Source organism: Cyprinus carpio, chromosome B12 (genome assembly GCF_018340385.1).
Source record: "Cyprinus carpio isolate SPL01 chromosome B12, ASM1834038v1, whole genome shotgun sequence".
In the NCBI taxonomy this organism is placed as follows: Eukaryota; Metazoa; Chordata; class Actinopteri; order Cypriniformes; family Cyprinidae; genus Cyprinus; species Cyprinus carpio.
In genome coordinates this window covers 6,501,340-6,519,600 of record NC_056608.1, presented here as the reverse complement: position 1 = coordinate 6,519,600, position 18,261 = coordinate 6,501,340, and the positions used below count along the sequence as shown (strand labels likewise).

At 35.9% G+C, this 18,261-nt stretch overlaps 2 protein-coding genes across 5 annotated transcripts in view; both read left to right on the top strand.

The window, feature by feature from the left end:
* LOC109099862 (exocyst complex component 6-like) overlaps window positions 1–9,680 on the top strand; it is a 45,994-nt gene extending 36,314 nt beyond the window's left edge. For 2 of the 4 annotated variants that reach the window (XM_042735087.1, XM_042735089.1), the window contains 5 exons: window positions 45–186; window positions 2,227–2,300; window positions 6,329–6,441; window positions 6,715–6,726; window positions 8,204–9,680. In XM_042735087.1, coding sequence (XP_042591021.1) covers window positions 45–186; window positions 2,227–2,300; window positions 6,329–6,441; window positions 6,715–6,726; window positions 8,204–8,336 — 474 coding nt within the window. In that variant the 3' untranslated portion in view covers window positions 8,337–9,680. The remainder of the gene's footprint in view (window positions 1–44; window positions 187–2,226; window positions 2,301–6,328; window positions 6,442–6,714; window positions 6,727–8,203) is intronic. The other 2 variants (XM_042735088.1, XM_042735090.1) reach the window with 1 other exon arrangement.
* Window positions 9,681–15,112: 5,432 nt separating this feature from the next.
* LOC109095343 (cytochrome P450 26A1) lies at window positions 15,113–17,899 on the top strand. Its single transcript, XM_042735086.1, has 7 exons — window positions 15,113–15,448; window positions 15,618–15,842; window positions 16,225–16,506; window positions 16,597–16,752; window positions 16,832–16,966; window positions 17,047–17,199; window positions 17,306–17,899. The coding sequence occupies exons 1-7, from the start codon at window positions 15,260–15,262 to the stop codon at window positions 17,642–17,644; spliced, it is 1,479 nt and encodes a 492-aa protein (XP_042591020.1). The 5' UTR covers window positions 15,113–15,259; the 3' UTR covers window positions 17,645–17,899.
* The last annotated feature ends 362 nt before the right edge of the window (window positions 17,900–18,261 follow it).

Here is an 18,261-nt window from a genome sequence, read left to right as displayed (position 1 = left end):
CCTGTACTAACGGTTTGTTGGTGTGTTTGTGTGCCGTTCCTCAGGGTAAGGTGGCACAGACGGCGTGCATGTCTGCCTGTAAACACCTGGCCACGTCACTGATGCAGATGCTGCTGGATACTGAGCTCAAACAGATCAGCATGGGAGCCATTCAGCAGTTCAATCTGGATGTCATACAGTGTGAACGTGAGTAGTGTGTTTGATAATTTAATAGTTTCAGTAGTCCACCCAGTAATGAAGCTTTTGTCATTATTTACTCACACTCTTCTTTCACCGAAATTTACAGTTTGTGGTTGCCAAAACATTACTATAATAAGTACTATAGAATTGAACTTAAATTTTAAGGTAAACCATACATATATTTCATTACCTGATATAATATTAATATATCAACCCACTGAAATACAAATCACTAATACACTTAAAAAAAAAAACAAATAGCACAGGAGGTAAAGAAAGCTGAAGTAAATATTAATATATACAAGGTGCACACAGTGTCATACACAAATACAAAACACAATCATGGTAATACATGACACAAAAATAATGCAGTAAACATTAATTTGACAACATAAGATGTAACATAAAACCCTGATGTGGCATAGAACAACTAAGAAGAAGTGGTTATTTCAAGGAAAAACATTAAATGTGAAGTATCCCACAGGGAAATCTGGCAATATCAATTTATGTTTTTTCACTGTAAATTATAAGATGATTTGTTTTTTTTTCACTTCCAAAAACTACTGTAAAATCACATAAAATGTCCCATTAGATTTATTACAAATTTTTACCATATAGAGTAAAATAACCTTTTTATAGTAGCATTTTTACAGTCTTCATTAAAATTATGATTTTTACAGTTTACTCCCTGTACACTATAAAAGTGGTCCATATGCTTTATTCGAACTCTTCTAAAGCCATGCAACAGATTTGTAGCGAAGTCTAAAATAATAGTAATCATTTATTGAATGCATCTTATCTGCCGTAAATCATTAATTAATAAACCAGACCTTTTACAAATTACCTCCATTCTGAAAGTTTGAGCATTACCATAAACCATTTCAAAGCGGAATGTGGCTAATGCACTAACAGACAGACATGTCAGTCTTATGCTCTGTGAAGCGCCGCATGGCAGTAGATGCATTCATGCAGCAGGTATTATTGATATTATCAGCTGTTCTCCGAAGCAGTTATCTGAGTTGCACTCTTTCAAGGAACATTCCAGATTACCCGCACTCCACCTGCTCTTGGAAATCCACACCTGTTCTGATATGAGCTGATATGGAACAGTTTAGAGCAACATTACTCGCTTATCCATTTGAACGTTCATTCATCTTACATGTGCTGCATTTGCATGCATTACCCACCCATATGAGGATATCATTCATAGTTCTACTAAAACTGGAAATGCTGTTTTGAAGCTATATGACAAAACTCTTGTCTGTGGAATACAAAACGGGATGAATTATGAAAACAGACCTGACCATTTATGGAGCTGACCTTAAAATGTTTCTTTCCCAAGTCAAAAGATCCTCAAGTGTCTATGATGTTGTGAAATGCAGAAACTGATCTCATTGAGGTTTCATCTCTGATATCTCCCTGGGGAAGTCCATAAGCCCCTTTGCTTCTGAAGGGCACAATAGAGAGCACAGCGTTCATCAATAATGTTAATATGTGGACAGTTCTTTGGTTCTAGCATCACATCTTCTACTCCTCAGCCATTTAAGGTTTCAGTCACGCTACATCACTGTCAGCAGAAATGAAAGGCTGTGTGTGTGCATGCTCGTATCTGTTGCCTCAGGTCACAGATGTCTAGAGTTTGTGAGGGTTCAACCGCACAGGTACGGCAGGGAATGTCTGACCCTTTTCTAAGGTCTGAATGGTGTTTGTCCCATTAGCGGCAGTTTATCTTACGCTAGTTAATTATGATTAAGTCTTGGAACGCTGTAAGTTAAGTTACAATTATAAATAGCAACTTAAGTCAGAATAGTTTGAAAGTCTGAACCAAGTTTAGTGGTTTAGTTTTAGGACAACTTAAGTGTTAGAAATTTTATTCTCAGAAATATAATAATAATAATAAATAGTAGATCAGTATGTTGGCTTTATCAAGTTTTGGTTCATGTTTCAGGGTAACAAAAATGCTTTCTAAATGTTGTTCAGGGGTTTAATTTGAACGCACACCAACTAATTGTTTTTTAAAATAGTATTTTCCTGTTCCTTTCACAGTGTTTGCCAGTTCAGAGCCCGTGCCAGGATTCCAGGGGGACACACTGCAGTTGGCCTTCATTGACCTCCGACAGGTACAGACCTCTCTGCAGACATGACCGTTCTTGATCCACAGTCGCTGTAAGTGAGCTGAGGGGAAGGGTGGGGAACATACAGCATTAACAGGCACTAATGGATTATCCCAACCTGAACACGCTTACCTTCAGGAGGGGAAATCACTTAGTCGCAGTGGGGTTCATTATGCTATCGGGAGCTCTTTCTTCGTTTGGTCCTGTTTTTTTTTTGTGCTGCTTGGAGTTTGAACTTTTAATCTGGGCCTTAAGGTGTAAAACCCGGGTCATGTCAAGGTTTCTTCTACAAAGGTATGTCATATAAGCAAGCATTATTAGGGTGTGGAGTTAAAAGCACTCAGTATAAAATCCCTTTAGTTTCTAATACCTCTATTTATGTTCAGCAGAAAGCTGAACGTCTCTTCAAATCACACATGCTGCAGTATTCCTTCAGTTTTCAGGATGCTGTCGAAGGGGGAAAAAATTGCATTTCTGTCATAAATGTCCCACCCTCTTGTCCTAATATTAGTTTTCTATTCCATGCAATAAAAAATCGAAGGGGACTGGGACTTTCAAGCTCTTAAAGGGATAGTTCACCCAAAAATGAAAATCCTCATGTCATTTCAAACCTATGACTTTATTTCTTCTGAAGAACACAAAAGAAAGTATTATGGTAACCAATCAGTTTGGTGATCATTGACTTTCACTTTAAAGCATGAAATATCTTCTTAAATATCTTTAAAAGCATCATTAAAGGAGATTTAATTAAATGCCATTAACGTCAGGTTTTCAATGATGATTGATTACAAGATAAGCAAATTTTGATTCCCATTTGGGTCTGTTCCTCACATAATGCTATTTTATGACTTCAGAGGCCTTGGAATATAGTACACAATTTATATACAACAGATTAATGATACTTGTGGGTGCTTTTTTGGATCTTGACACCCTGAGCTCTTATTTACATTCATTATAAGGAGTGGCCACTATATGGACCATTTTCACGTTTCCAAAGTTCTCCGAAGTGGAAGTCATCATAGTTGAGTGAACTTCTGTAGTGGTGAACAGAAAATACAACAAATGTATTTTTTGCATTCCCATTTGCTTCAGTAGCAAAAGACAAAATCAACTATATCATTTATATGGCTTTCCAAACTAGCTAACAAAAAAAAAAACATTATAAAAGTTAAATATAAATATAAGAAATATGTTATAAATGCATGATACGTTTTAAATATGATAAAAAATGTAAATGTTAATAAGATGGATGACATGAGGGTGAGTAAATGATGAGAGAATTTTATTTTGGGGTGTAATTGTGGTTGCAATTTCAATCCACATGCTGAATCACATACACCACCTGTTCATGGAAAAGCTCCGGTCGGGGGGGCTTCTTTCAGCGTGTCACGACTGCGGCCGCTCGCCAAGACCTCTCGATTACCATTAGCATGACGCCGCTTTGATCCTCGCCTGGTTTCTTGGAGGATTTGCTGACAGTTTCTCTCAAGTGCTCTCAGTGAGCTCTGGCTCCAATTCGGGCGGAATGAGCTCGGACAAGGTCAGAGATAAGGAGAGTGGAGTGCTGGCCATCAGAATTTACCTATTCACTCCAGCCCCCCCGTGTAGATAACCTTCCCATCATGCATTATGACGCAGATATACCCTCGAGCTCTTATCGCAGTCTGACACAAAGTTGATACCGGGCTACCGCTTTTTTTTTTCTTTCTTCTTCAAATAGAGAGGTCACAGTCTCCCTGCCAATCACACAGCAGCTAATGGAGCGGCTCTTGTTTACACTGTTGTGTTTTAAACGTTTTAAGTTCGTGTTGTCTGTAAGGTGATACTGTGCAGGGGTGCAGATGCTTGTACTAATACTGGGAAAAATGCACTTGCTTACATCACTTAAAAGAGACTAAAATGTCTGAAGGCACATTTCTGAACACGCCAAGTTTTCCCATGTTCTTCACTTTCACCAGCATCGCGAATAAGTATCTAAAAGTAGCGAAGCTGCTAACTTGACGTTTTTCAGTAGCGTGAGAATAGATCAGTTGTTCACAGTAATACAGCTTTCCCAGTACCTGTCACGTGATCCTTTAGAAATCACTTTAATATGCTGATTTTCAAATATTGAGTATCAGTGTTAAAAACAGTTGTTCTGCTTAATGTTTTTGTGAAAACCATAAAACATTTTTTAAGATTCCTTGACTAGAGCATTCGATTGAACAGCATTTATTTGAAATATAAACATGTTTCTTGCCACTTTTGGTCAATTTAATGCCTCCTTTCTGGAAAAAGTATTACTGTTGAATAGCTGTATATAAACAAGGTGTATTATAGTATGTAGGGTGTATTTAATGTCAATGTAATGCTGTTATCCTAATTGAAATTTAAAACCCCTCACTGTGAACCTTGTCAGATCATGTAGTCTATAGCGGTGAGATCTCTACAAGGTCATGATTAGTGCTCCAGTGACTAGTGCACTTAGACTGGAGGAGAAATGCATTGACTGGGATTATATACTCTTAAATAAAAGCACACAAATAATGTATAGAATAAATAGTGCAGAATCTAAGATATTGCTTTGATATTTTCAGGGTGATCTGAGACTTTAGGATCCCACCATTTATCGAGTATCCATCAAGATCTAATTCATAACACTACTAACTAGTCATTGGATGGTTATTCAGGAAATGCATGACCTTATATCATGTATACACTGAATGACATTTAAATCTATTTTGGATAATTGATTTAGCTGTATCGCCCTGGCCTAAGGTCTGTAAATATTGACATTTACAAGCGCAATCTTGTAGCCCATGATGCTCTGCAGGGTCTTGGTGCGTTTAGCAGCAATATTGTCACAGCCCAGCAGGAGCAGCAAACAGCACTAAATAGCGGTCTGAAAAACAGACCTCTTCAATACGGACCACATAGTAGGTGTGAAGTGCTATTAGCCCCCTGAACCCTCCTCTCCCGGCCCTCCACAATGAACGAGCCTTCCAGGAATTGTCCCTCATTGATTGATATTGATTTGCATATATAGAGGTGAGTGGTCTGGCCCTTCTTCAGCAAATTAAGTTCAATGTGTCCAGAGCCTTGCTTTGAATCAGAGTTGCAAAGTGGCAGGGAGCCTACTGACCAGAGCACCGTGGAGCCAGGATTAGCTCCTCTGTGGGTTATCTGGAGGTCACGGAGGGATTCTCTTCCTTTTGCATTTAAAGTGCTCCCAGCTCCCCAACAAGTGCCCTAGTACTAACCCCAACCATTAGTGTATGACCTCACACACTTCTCTTTGGGAAGCTAACAACTTTCTTTTTTTTTTTTTTTTTCTTTTTTTTTTTTTTGGACCTTGAATATCGTTTGTTTCTTATGATTGGGGTTCTTATTTAGAAAAAGTAAAAATTATCTGGGAATTTTCAGAATAGTGTTATTGTAGTATTATTATATTATAATAATCTGTTATAGTTTTTATTAATATAATATAACTATAGTATTATAAAAAAATATATTAATTCTTATTTAAGTTTTAGTTATTTTATTACATCAAATTTAACTGAAAATGAGAAATGATGCTTTGGCCACTAGCTGAAATAAGTTTTGGGGAAAAATGCATATTTATTTTATTTTAGATCAAATTTATTTTATTTCAATTAATGAAAATGTTTTATGGTTTTAGTTTTAGTGTGCTTTAAGTATAATAATCCTGACCAGGCCTTATTCTCAGCTGTGATATATTTCTTTGGCTTGAATTATGTATGCATTCGCTGTAAAATTATATTTAAGAATCTTTGCAAATTGTATACATTCCTTGCAAATTCTTTTGTTCAAGAAGTGTGGCAGCCGTAATTATTATATTGTGGTGTTCATGTTTTCTTAATGTGCAACTCTGCATAAAAGTGTATGCTAAATCAAAACAAATGGCAATTACATTCATTTTATTATTTTTCAGTGTTACAACCTATTCTGTTGGTTCTGGTTCAAGTTATAAGATTAAAAACGTTAAGTTATAAAGTTCTGGTTTTGTATACTGTGTGTTTTTGTAATTCATTCAGCTTCTAGATCTGTTCATGGTGTGGGATTGGTCCACGTACCTAGCAGACTACGGACAGCCCACCTCAAAGTACCTGCGGGTGAACCCCTCCACTGCGCTAGCACTTTTGGAGAAGTATGTAGTGTTTTTACTCTTTCCTTCAGCTCAGTGAAGAAATGCTAATATCAAACTCCACTGAAATCATTAGAGTGCTTTAAACAGTTACTTTTACAACCATGATGGTTATGAGGTTGCCTTAAAAGGCAGCTGGTGGCTCACTAGTTTCAGAACAGAATCTCAAACATGAGTGAACAAATGATGAAGTGATTTGACAGTGGAGCTCTGATTAGTTTTTAACCTAATATATAATCTTCGTCCTCTTTCTTTTTTCTTACTTACCAATGCCAGAGTCAACAGAGGGTACGTAGATCCAACATGGATTTCTCTACATAGTAATGTGAAATGCTTCATGAATAGTCTCTTACATTCCTACATGTGAAATATCATTTATTTCATCATCATTAATTCATCCCACACTCATTGCAGCATGCATACTGTACAGAGGGGCTTAATAATAATATAATGTAAATAGTTTACATATCATGATACATATGTCATGGATAACTATATCATTACTAATTCATGATTTTTACTGCACTGAAAAATCTCTCTTTGATAATGTATTTAAATGTGTTAAAGGGATACTCCGCCCCAAAATGAAAATTGTCATTAATCACTTACCCCCATATCGTTCCAAACCCATAAAAGCTTTGTTCGTCTTCGGAACACAATTTAAGCTATTTTGGATGAAAACCGGGAGGCCTGTGACTGTCCCATAGACTGCCAAGTAAATAACAGTGTCAAGGTCCATAAAAGGTATGAAAGTCGTCTTCAGAATACTCCATCTGCCATCAGACGTGCAATCTGGGTATGCTCTTCTGTATCTTCCGCACCACAAGTATGCGCTGTTTTCTTTCAAATCAAAGCTAAATACACGTAGAAACAGCGCATCCTTGTGGCGCGGATGACACAGAAGAGCATACGCAGCATACGGTTATATGGAGAGACACAGAGGAGACCGTTGACAAAGGAATTGTTGAATAAAGCCGTTATTTTTATTTCCTTTGCTTACAAAAAGTGTTCCCGTCGCTTCATATAACCAAGATTGCACGTCTGATGGCAAATGGAGTATTCTGAAGATGACTTTCATACCTTTTATGGATCTTGACACTGTTATTTACATGACAGTCTATGGAACAGTCACAGGCCTCCCGGTTTTCATTCAAAATATCTTAAATTGTGTTACGAAGACGAACAAAGCTTTTACGGGTTTGGAACGACATGGGGGTAAGGATGCATATAACATATATATCATAAAAATATGCATTTATACTGGAATTGTTGTAATTTTTACATATGAGTTTAAAAGAGAAGCGTGTTATTTCTGTATCACTAGCATCACCAAAAGGGTTGCAAAATATGTTTTTGGTCCAAAAAAGATAAATATAAAAAAAATATACAGTTAAAATAAACATTAACTTTTTATTTAGCTGAAGTACTAGATAGAAATAAACTAAATAGACTAAAAGTATTAATATTAAAAATTACAAGAAATTTTACCAAAAATTAAGCTAAAATTAAAATCTGATTCAAAATATGAACAAAAACTAATAGTATATGTGTTTTTAAATAACACTAGTTTAAAAATGTAAAACTGTAGTTTTAATTTTTTTTATATTTTTGGTCACTAAATAATTCACGTCGTCGTATTTTTTTGTAGTATTAGTTGACATTAGTATTATTCTAAAATGTGGAAAATGATAATAATAATAGATGTTTTCTGATATTTTCTTCATATATCCGACTGTAATATTATCCCCTCATTTTGCTTTTCCAGAATGAAAGACACAAGTAAAAAGAACAACATCTTCTCCCAGTTCAGGAAGAACGACCGTGACAAGCAGAAATTGATCGAGACGGTGGTGAAGCAGCTGAGAAGTTTGGTGAATGGAATGTCCCAGCATTCCTAGAGTCGTCCGAACACTGGGCTGGGTTTGACAATGTAACTTACAAACTATGTTATACTTCTTGCTTTGGCCCTTTTTTCGAATCCAATAAGGTAACTACTCTCAAAGTACTGTGGTATATTTTGACTGCATCCTCCATGTCTTCTGCCAAAATATTCACCACTGTAGCTTAATAATGTAAATATAGTGCAAAAATAATGAGAAAAAAAGTGAACAGAAGAAGTTATGCAGTAATTTTTTGTAATGTATTTTTAAAGGTTGAGAATTATGTTTTGTACGTTGTGAAAGTGCAATGACTCCTAACACTACACTTGAGAGAGCGGCGGTGTGTATGTGACTGGTGATGCTGATGGTCATATTGCATCCTGTATGAAATTCTCCCTGGTGTAACATGGATGAAGTTTTATTGTAAATATTTTTAAATATATTTAACACTGCTATGGAATCATGCTTCCCATTGGTCTGCCTTGAGGTGAAGTTGACTCAAATTAGGTAACTTATAAATGCTAAACATTTGCATGAGAATGCATCGTTTTTTCTTTTACGTTGGCAGACTTTGTTCCAACTCATGTGCACAAACAGCACTTCTTTATTGAAAAGAATTTAAAATTGTCAGCTGCATTTCACTGAACGATGTACAAATTCACCATGGAATTATATTTACTTTTTTATTTCTCAGGGTGAAATGAAAGCTTTGGGTTCAGATGCGTTAGAATCTCATTTTTAGGTGAAAATAAATAAGCAATAATTGGTCCAGCTACAGACATTGAAAAATCCCAGAATAATATCTTTATCCACATGGTTTTTTGTTTCTTAACATTTATTTTGAGCAGGCATTTTGCACTGAAAATTATTTAAGTTTGCTTTTTAACAAGCAACTGTATGCTTATGTATTTAAAGTATCACTGTATATACCATAATATTTTATTAAAATTGGGGAAAAAATGGAATGTAAAAATAAAACATTTGTCATCTGAGGATATTCCCATATTTCAGTTTTCTGTTGTCTTATGGTTGTAACAACACTAATATTGGTTTCACTTTAAGATAACTCTCATGACTTAAAGACGTGGTTAACAAATCAGTAGTTCCTTACATTCAGATATTACAAGTGTTTGAATGTACATTACCTAATGATCTGTTAGGCATTATGGAATTTGTTAAAATTAATAATTAAAGTTACTGTAAAGTGTCACACAGATATTCAACATTTCAATGAGGCAGACAGAATCACAATATCCAAAAACTGGCATTACCTGGAGTTACACAAACCCAAGTGACTTCAGTTGTTTTCAAGGTCCACCTATTTTTATTTGTGTGCTTAAATAAAATTTCACCACAAAAATACATTTTGATCCATTGTTTTGTTTGTTTTCTAATGTCTTAACAACATTGTTACTCTATAAACAGATAAACTCCTCAGATTAAAATAGAAACAGTTCCCTTCAGATTGTTTCTTTTTTTATTATTATTATTATTTAGAAAATATATACATTTTTAAAATGAAATGAAATTAAGTTGCCCAGCTATATTAAACTATGTTAAACTGGTGAATTATCTTATTCTATTGTTGAGTTTATATTATTTTAATATTAAATATTAATGTTAATTGTTAAATATTCAGTGTAATGGTTTTAATTGTACATTTAATTGTTTTACTGCATTTAAAGTCATGCTTATTTTTGAACAGATGATGGCTGATATTTCTAAACTTCATTTCACCAGTATTCCAGTTGGGATGTTCTCTTGAAGGATATATCGGCAAACAATCCGCTAGGTTCAGTCGGTCATCACTGAATGTGGACAATCTTGATGGAGGTGGTCCGGCAAACTTTTGATCGGTCAAAAGTTTGTGATCAAAATTATTTTTAATGTTTTTTTTTTTACAGGAGTTTCTTATGCTCATCTATCATATATAGTTATAAGCCTGAATATATTATGTCTGAATATATAGAAGTAAATCTGAATATATACTTATAAGTATGAACATATAGAAGAAAATCTGAATATGTACTTATAATTCTGAATATATAGTTATAAGTCTGAAAAGTAAATCTGAATATATAGTTATAAGTCGGAATATATAAATGTAAATCTGAATACATAGTTATAAGCCTGAATATAAATTTTTAAATCTGAATATATAGTTATAAGTCCAAATATATAAATGTAAATCTGAATATATAGTTATAAGTCTGAATATATAAATGTAAGTCTGAATATATAGAAGTAAATCTGAATATATAGTTATATATCTGAATATATAATTAAAGTCTGAATGAATAGAGGTAAATCTGAAGTAAAGCTACAGTTATAAAGTTTGAATATATAAATGTAAATTGTGAATTTTGTCTGTAAATTGTGTCTGTTTTCCTCTTTAAGAAGAACCGTTTTATGTATTCCCCAATTGTAAGTTGCTTTGGATAAAAGCGTCTGCAAAATGAATAAATGTAAATGTATTCTAATTATATAATAGTAAATCACAATCTATGTTTATAAATCTTGAGTATATAAATGCAAATCTGAATATATATAGTCTACATTTCAACATAAATATATTTTTACTGTTAGGCATGTCAGTAGGCAGATGTTCTTGCTTTTTTTAATGAAACCGGTATGCCTATGTATCCTGTACATGTATCAATGCAGATATTGTACTATATTAATTATTTGAAGTATTACTGTCTATCACATGCTGCTGCAATTATCTCTTTTCACTCCAATCACTATTTGTAAACATGTTGTTAGCAATTTCCCTAGCCCTCTCAGCCATTAGTGAGATGCACTTATAATAATTAATATAGTAAAATATTTACATTGATATCTTAGTATGTACAGGTATAATAAAAAGTCTATTGATATGCCTTATAATAAAGATATAGTTATACTGAGATAATATACTGTATATCCATATTTGCATTTATACAGTATATTCAGGATTTATACATATTTTCAGGTTTTATGATATGCATTTATATCAATGATTTACATTTATATATTCAGACTTATAATTATTTATTTACGAATTATAACTATATTCAGATTCACTTCTATATATTCAGACTTACAGCTATATATTCAGATTTACTTCACAATTTACATTTCTATATTCAGGCTTATAACTGTATATTCAGATTTTCTTCTATATATTCAGACTTTTAACTATATATTCAGATTTATTTTTAAATAAATATAAGTAAATATAAAGTACATAAAAGCAAAATTAGCTACCATATTAACTCTTTTCACCTATTAGTGACAATTTTATATATTCTGCTATCTAATCGTTTTGTTTTGTTTGGCAAGGAAAGAGCAGCAAATAAAAGACGGAATGAGGCTCCTGAGGCTGGAGGTTATATAGCTTAAAGTCAGTCTTCAGTCTGACCCTTTAGTGAACTGTTTGGCTGTGCTCTCGTGACCCCCTCCTGCGGTGCTCACGGTTCAAACTGCGTTCGCGGGTCTATATGTCATGTAAACTCATAAATCAAAGACAAATTCACTACCTATAGCTGTGCCACGTGTCACTAATGTCAGTCAGTTTATGCGAGTAAACAACAACAGCAAAGTAGCTCCGGCAAGTTGCGCTGGCTACACGGCATCCAAGGTAAAGATGCGCGGGTTAGGCTAGACCCATATCATTTCTGAAAACGCTGCTGACGATGAATAATTTGATATGATGACAGGGTATATAAAGTAATTTACCCAGAGGGTAGAGGCATTTCTATATATGGTAATCGAAAACGATTCCTTTTCATCATAGGTGCGAATTATGTGGGGACTGGGGGATCTGACGCCCCTAATTATGCTTGGTCCTCAAGTACTTTTTTCCCGTATAATTATATGTAACGTGCATTTTCAAACATAAAAAGTTAGATTACAAGTAAGGGCGCACTAAATAGAGGCTTGCGAACGACTCGCGTTCGCCTGAGGATGAAACAATAACAATACGCTGCATGAGTGCTTCTGTTCCGTTCTGAACTCGACAAAACTGCGTTATTGGTCTCTTTATTAAACATTTAAACGTACATGTTTATCACAAAAGTGCCTCTCAAATGGGTGGCTGAACAGGGCGCAACAAAAGACAATTTGGGTTGCGCGAAAGCCACCCGCCTCCTGAAAACTGCTGACAAATTAATTTAAAAACTCAAACGATTCTTGAAATCATTATAAAGCTTGCAGACTATTTCACGGCCATTTTTAAAACAGCTTCTTCCTTGTAGCCTATATCTAAATATAGGCAGATGATGAGGATGAAACTGATGAAAGCGACGATCTACATCCGAGGCTCCAATTAAAACTCTCTCTCTCGCACACCAGTGAAAGGCTGTTTATCTCTTGACCCAATTAGAACATTACTGTAAGTGGCTTTAATGATGCCCTTGATTTGATTTTTGTGACGGACAGCGCAGTGTGGATAATTACTGCTGCTCAGGCTGCGTATCTCGTTATTTGATGGACAGTGAACTTGGCGAGCTTTGCGCCCAGAGTTCACAGAGATGTCAGGGTCCGCGCTGCAGGGTCACCAGCGGGTCACCAGCGCCCGGGACGAGCACTGAGACCAACACAGCGCTGGATGTTACAGCTCATGCGTGCCATGTATGGTCAGAGATGACTCAGAATATTACTCTTCAAACTCGCTAAATAAACATCGATGTGAGAAATAAATAGCGGAGAGCGTGGATGCATTGCGTTTAGGCAACTCACGTTGGAGTAGTTTTTAGTAATGAAAGCTCTTACTGCATGATTTAGCTAAATAACAATCAATGCAAAGTGAACGGGAAGATTCAATTCAGTTCGTTGTTCAGTTTTATTGTCAGGACTAGTCGTTTTAATCCCAGCCCAGCTAAATCATCACGTTTTTGCATTATGCAACCAACTGCATTCTTTTCCATATATTTGCAAATATATTTATATTTACAATTATTTTTTATAATTATTATTATCATTGTTGTTTGCTTTTAAAGTGTTTTTCTGTTAATAATTTGCAACAGAAAGCTGCAAAAAGTTGTTTAAATATATTGTGGTCATGTTTTCTACAAGACTTAATATATTATTAATAGAGCTTTTAAAAATTGTATGTATATTGCATATGTATTGATATGTTTTATGATTCCCTTGATGACGTAGCCTGTATCACATCTTTCAGAGGGCTTTAAGCAGCTTTATATGTTGAATCTATTTCATTTACAGTTGACAATTCTTTTTGTAAAATATTTAAACAACTTAACAGAAAAAATTGGTCACAAATGTTGCCAGTGGATAAAAAGTACAACTGGGTAATATCACAGTTTACATATTGGATAAATTCAGGGGGAAAAAAACACATATCAATAAAAAAACACTATTTGAAAGCTATAAATAGGAAGAATTTACACAAGCATTCTTCAGTGAAATATCCTTGAACTTCAGGTTGCATTGCTTTTGGCTCAGTTTGAAAGAGTTTATTAGGTTCATCAAAGCATTTCACACACTGCTATGACTTTGACGAGGGAAAACAAGTCTCATAATTGCACAAATTGACAAATAAGGCCAAGTTTGAAGGTTCGCTTGGGGCATTTGGCATGGTTGGGCCATATTGAAGAATAAATATGACAATGGTCGTGTAATGGGTTAACATATGAATGTGTTGCTTACATTGACACATGCCTAAACTCTTCTCAGACGTAGATATGTCACGCGTGAGTTTTCCCCATCCCATCACACAGGATGAAAGGTGAAATGTAGGGCAGACACACATCAAAGAACGAAGAGAGGGAAAAATTTGGAGCCATCCTGTCTCTTTAACTGACTGACTTCCCAGCTTGTTTTTCGTAAAAACAGTAATTCAGACTGTGGGTGTTTGCTCTTCATGTACCGGTAACCTTGCTCTGCTCTGTCACTTCTTAAGCTGACCCGGGTTTGAACCCGCAGCGAGACAATGATCATATTTATGATATTACTGCACACTCTGCTCCACATGAAAACAGGGCATAACAGCGATGGCACGGTTCCAGGTTAAAGTCTAATGTGAGATCAGATCCAGCAACACAGCCCTGGCAACTGTCCTAACTTATTTCATCACTGACCTCAACAACTTAAATATGTCTAGGTCGATATATTGTACACAGTGTTCACAGATTTTCATTATTATGTATATTGATATTGTGATCAGATCCTAACAATAATGACTCAAATCAACTCTATGTATTTTTATAACAAATCATTTATAGGTGTCTATATAAATAGAAACTCAAAATCTATAGAGAGCACAATAAAAATGTAACTAATATAAATAAGAAATATTGTACCTAATTTTTAATATATACATACATATATATATATATATATATATATATATATATATATATATATATATATATATATATATATATATATATATATATATATATACACACACACTTTAAAAGACCTCTGTAATGGTCTTTTAAAGACCCCCACGCCAAAGAAAGACAAAAAGAGGGACATTTAAGGGATTTAAAATGTAAAAGTAGAGCTTCACAGTTAAGCTCCTCAATTTAATCCTCCACGGCATTTCTGATGGCACACAAGCCCTGAGTAATGAGTGTAAACGACGGGTATATTGGCAACAAAAGAGCCTCGGATGCTTCCTTTTGTGTCGGGGGAATTAACACCTTTTCAAAGTGAAATCTCTGGATTGTCTGCCTTCTACAGGAGGTGGTATTAAAATGCGCCTATAACAAATGGTTCAGAGTTTGGAGCAGCTTCTGCCCTGTGGGCGGGGCGAGATGACACCACAATTAAAGATGAACTTTGTGTGAACTAATTTATCTGAGGAAGGTAACAGGAGGAGACCTGCGCGCAATGGATATATAAGGGCGCACAAGCGAGGACGCCCTCAGTTTGTGCGTAAAGACGCGTCTCCTCTCCTCTCCAGAAACTCTTTTGCAATCTTTGCGCGCTTCAGCATGGGGCTGTACACGCTCATAGTCACCTTTCTCTGCACCATCGTGCTCCCTGTTTTGCTCTTTCTCGCCGCGGTTAAGTTGTGGGAGATGTTACTGATTCGCCGGGTCGATCCGAACTGTGGAAGTCCCCTGCCGCCAGGTACCATGGGCTTACCCTTCATTGGAGAAACGCTCCAGCTGATCCTCCAGGTACGCGTGCGCTTTTATTGCCATTTGCACAAGTTCAGCTTAATGTACTTAACTGGTAGCTAAATGCGATGTACTCTGATGTTTTGTTGTGTTAATAACAGATCCATGTGAAGTAAAATTTGTTTTTGGAATCTTTGTGCCAATAATAACGCGTTGTCCTTACACACAGAGAAGGAAGTTCCTCCGGATGAAGCGCCAGAAATACGGATGCATCTACAAAACGCACCTCTTTGGTAACCCGACTGTCAGGGTGATGGGAGCTGATAACGTGAGGCAGATTCTGTTGGGCGAACACAAGCTGGTTTCTGTTCAGTGGCCAGCATCAGTGAGAACTATCCTGGGCTCTGACACGCTCTCCAATGTTCATGGCACTCAACACAAAAACAAGAAAAAGGTAAGGATGCAATTTTTTTGTGTGTGTGTGTGTGTTTTCTATATTAAGTAACATTAATGTTGTGAATTTCTTCCAATATTATAACAATGTTCTCTGAGGAACCTATGCAAGAACTTTGTCAGTTTGCCAGTGGTTCCTCTTGGAAAGCCATTACATTTGAAAGGTTTTGAGGCACTGTTCTTGATGAAACAATGGAATATCTGAGACATCTTCAAAAGTTAGCCTAGAAGTTCTGAGGAACATCAGATGGTTTATTCTCACGTTTACAGTGTCAGTCTTAAACTGTCCAGTAAACCCCAGATTTATTTTTTGCATTGAAATGAAAAAAATGTTTGAGAAGATGCACTTATTTTTTTTTCTTTTTCTATGATGTTCTAATTAGGCCATTATGAGAGCATTCTCAAGAGATGCTCTTGAGCACTACATCCCAGTTATCCAGGAGGAGGTGAAGAGTGCCATTCAAGACTGGCTGCAAAGAGATCCATGTGTGCTGGTTTACCCAGAGATGAAACGACTCATGTTTCGTATAGCCATGAGAATCCTTCTTGGTTTCGAGCCTGAGCAAATCAAGACAGATGAGCAGGAACTGGTGGAAGCATTTGAGGAAATGATTAAAAACTTGTTCTCCCTGCCAATTGATGTTCCCTTCAGTGGCTTGTACAGGGTGAGTTACAGTAGAATGACAGTCTGAAGATGCATTGTCGGTATTGTGAAATAAACTTGAGAAAATAACAACCTGTAATTTGTTTGGCAGGGTCTGAGAGCACGCAATTTCATTCATTCCAAAATTGAGGAGAACATCAGGAAGAAAATTCAAGATGATGACAACGAAAACGAGCAAAAACACAAAGATGCTCTTCAGCTGTTGATTGAGAACAGCAGGAGAAGTGATGAGCCCTTCAGTTTGCAGGTAGCTATTTCTCATTAGACTTATTAGTAAGTGACATCCAGTCAGTGAACAGCAATAATGAAGTGTGTGTTTCCCTCAGGCAATGAAAGAAGCTGCTACTGAGCTTCTGTTTGGAGGTCACGAGACCACCGCCAGCACTGCAACCTCACTAGTGATGTTCTTGGGTCTGAATTCAGAAGTGGTGCAGAAAGTTAGAGAGGAGATTCAGGAGAAGGTATGATCCAAAACGTTCTTCTCAGTTTGATGGCACATTTAAACCAATGTGTGAGCTAATGGACACATTTTTATTCGCAGGTTGAAATGGGCATGTATTCACCTGGAAAGACAATAAGTATGGAGCTGTTGGAACAACTGAAGTACACTGGATGTGTGATTAAAGAAACTCTCAGAATCAACCCTCCTGTGCCTGGAGGCTTCAGAGTGGCACTCAAAACCTTTGAACTGAATGTAAGTTGAACTTTAAGGCTTGATCTTTAATATTATAGACTGCTTCTAAATGTTCTCCCGTGGTGTAAATCATTCTTTAATACCAAATTCTTTCATTTTCCTACAGGGTTATCAGATACCTAAAGGATGGAATGTCATCTACAGCATTTGTGACACACATGACGTTGCTGAGGTGTTTCCTAACAAAGATGAGTTCCAACCAGAGAGGTTCATGAGCAAAGGCCTGGAGGACGGCTCCAGGTTTAACTACATCCCCTTCGGAGGCGGTTCCAGGATGTGTGTGGGCAAAGAATTCGCCAAAGTGTTACTCAAGATCTTTTTAGTTGAGCTAACACAGCAATGCAACTGGATTCTTTCAAATGGACCCCCGACGATGAAAACGGGCCCGACCGTTTACCCAGTGGACAATCTCCCCACCAAGTTCAGTAGTTACGTCAGAAATTAGTCCTGAGCTAACATGAGCTTTGTACATATGTTTTTAGATGAGCTGTGATGTATTGGATATTTTCTATTTTGTTTATATAAAAGATGTGTATATAAGTCTATACAAGAAAGCTAAAACGAGGGCACTACTTTTTCATGGACCACTGTAATTTTACAAAGTGTCTGTGATGTATATTTATAATGTAGTTTTGTTTTATATATATATATATAGCTTTTGTACTGTGTGCAACTTATTTAACTTGCTCTTTATCATATGGGTTTTATTTAATAAAACAAGTTCTTTTCAATTTCAACAGACTTTTCATTACTGATGCTAATAGTAGAATTTTATTCACATGCAAAGCACATGCATATGTAAATTTTAAGACTGAACATTCTGGACAATGTCCCTATCCTTTCTCATGTAAAAAGTGGAATCGGTATGTTTTCTGAAAAGGTCTTCTAGGCAGACAAGAACACTGAGATCTTATTAGCAACTAAAGCATTATGAAATGCAAAGTACCTGGAGCCCTGACATAACTCTATAAAGCCTTCTGGATAATATTTGATATGGAAATTTCTAAGGCCTCCAAATTCTTAACGTGACTAAAACGTTGGCAAAAAAACTTATATCTAATG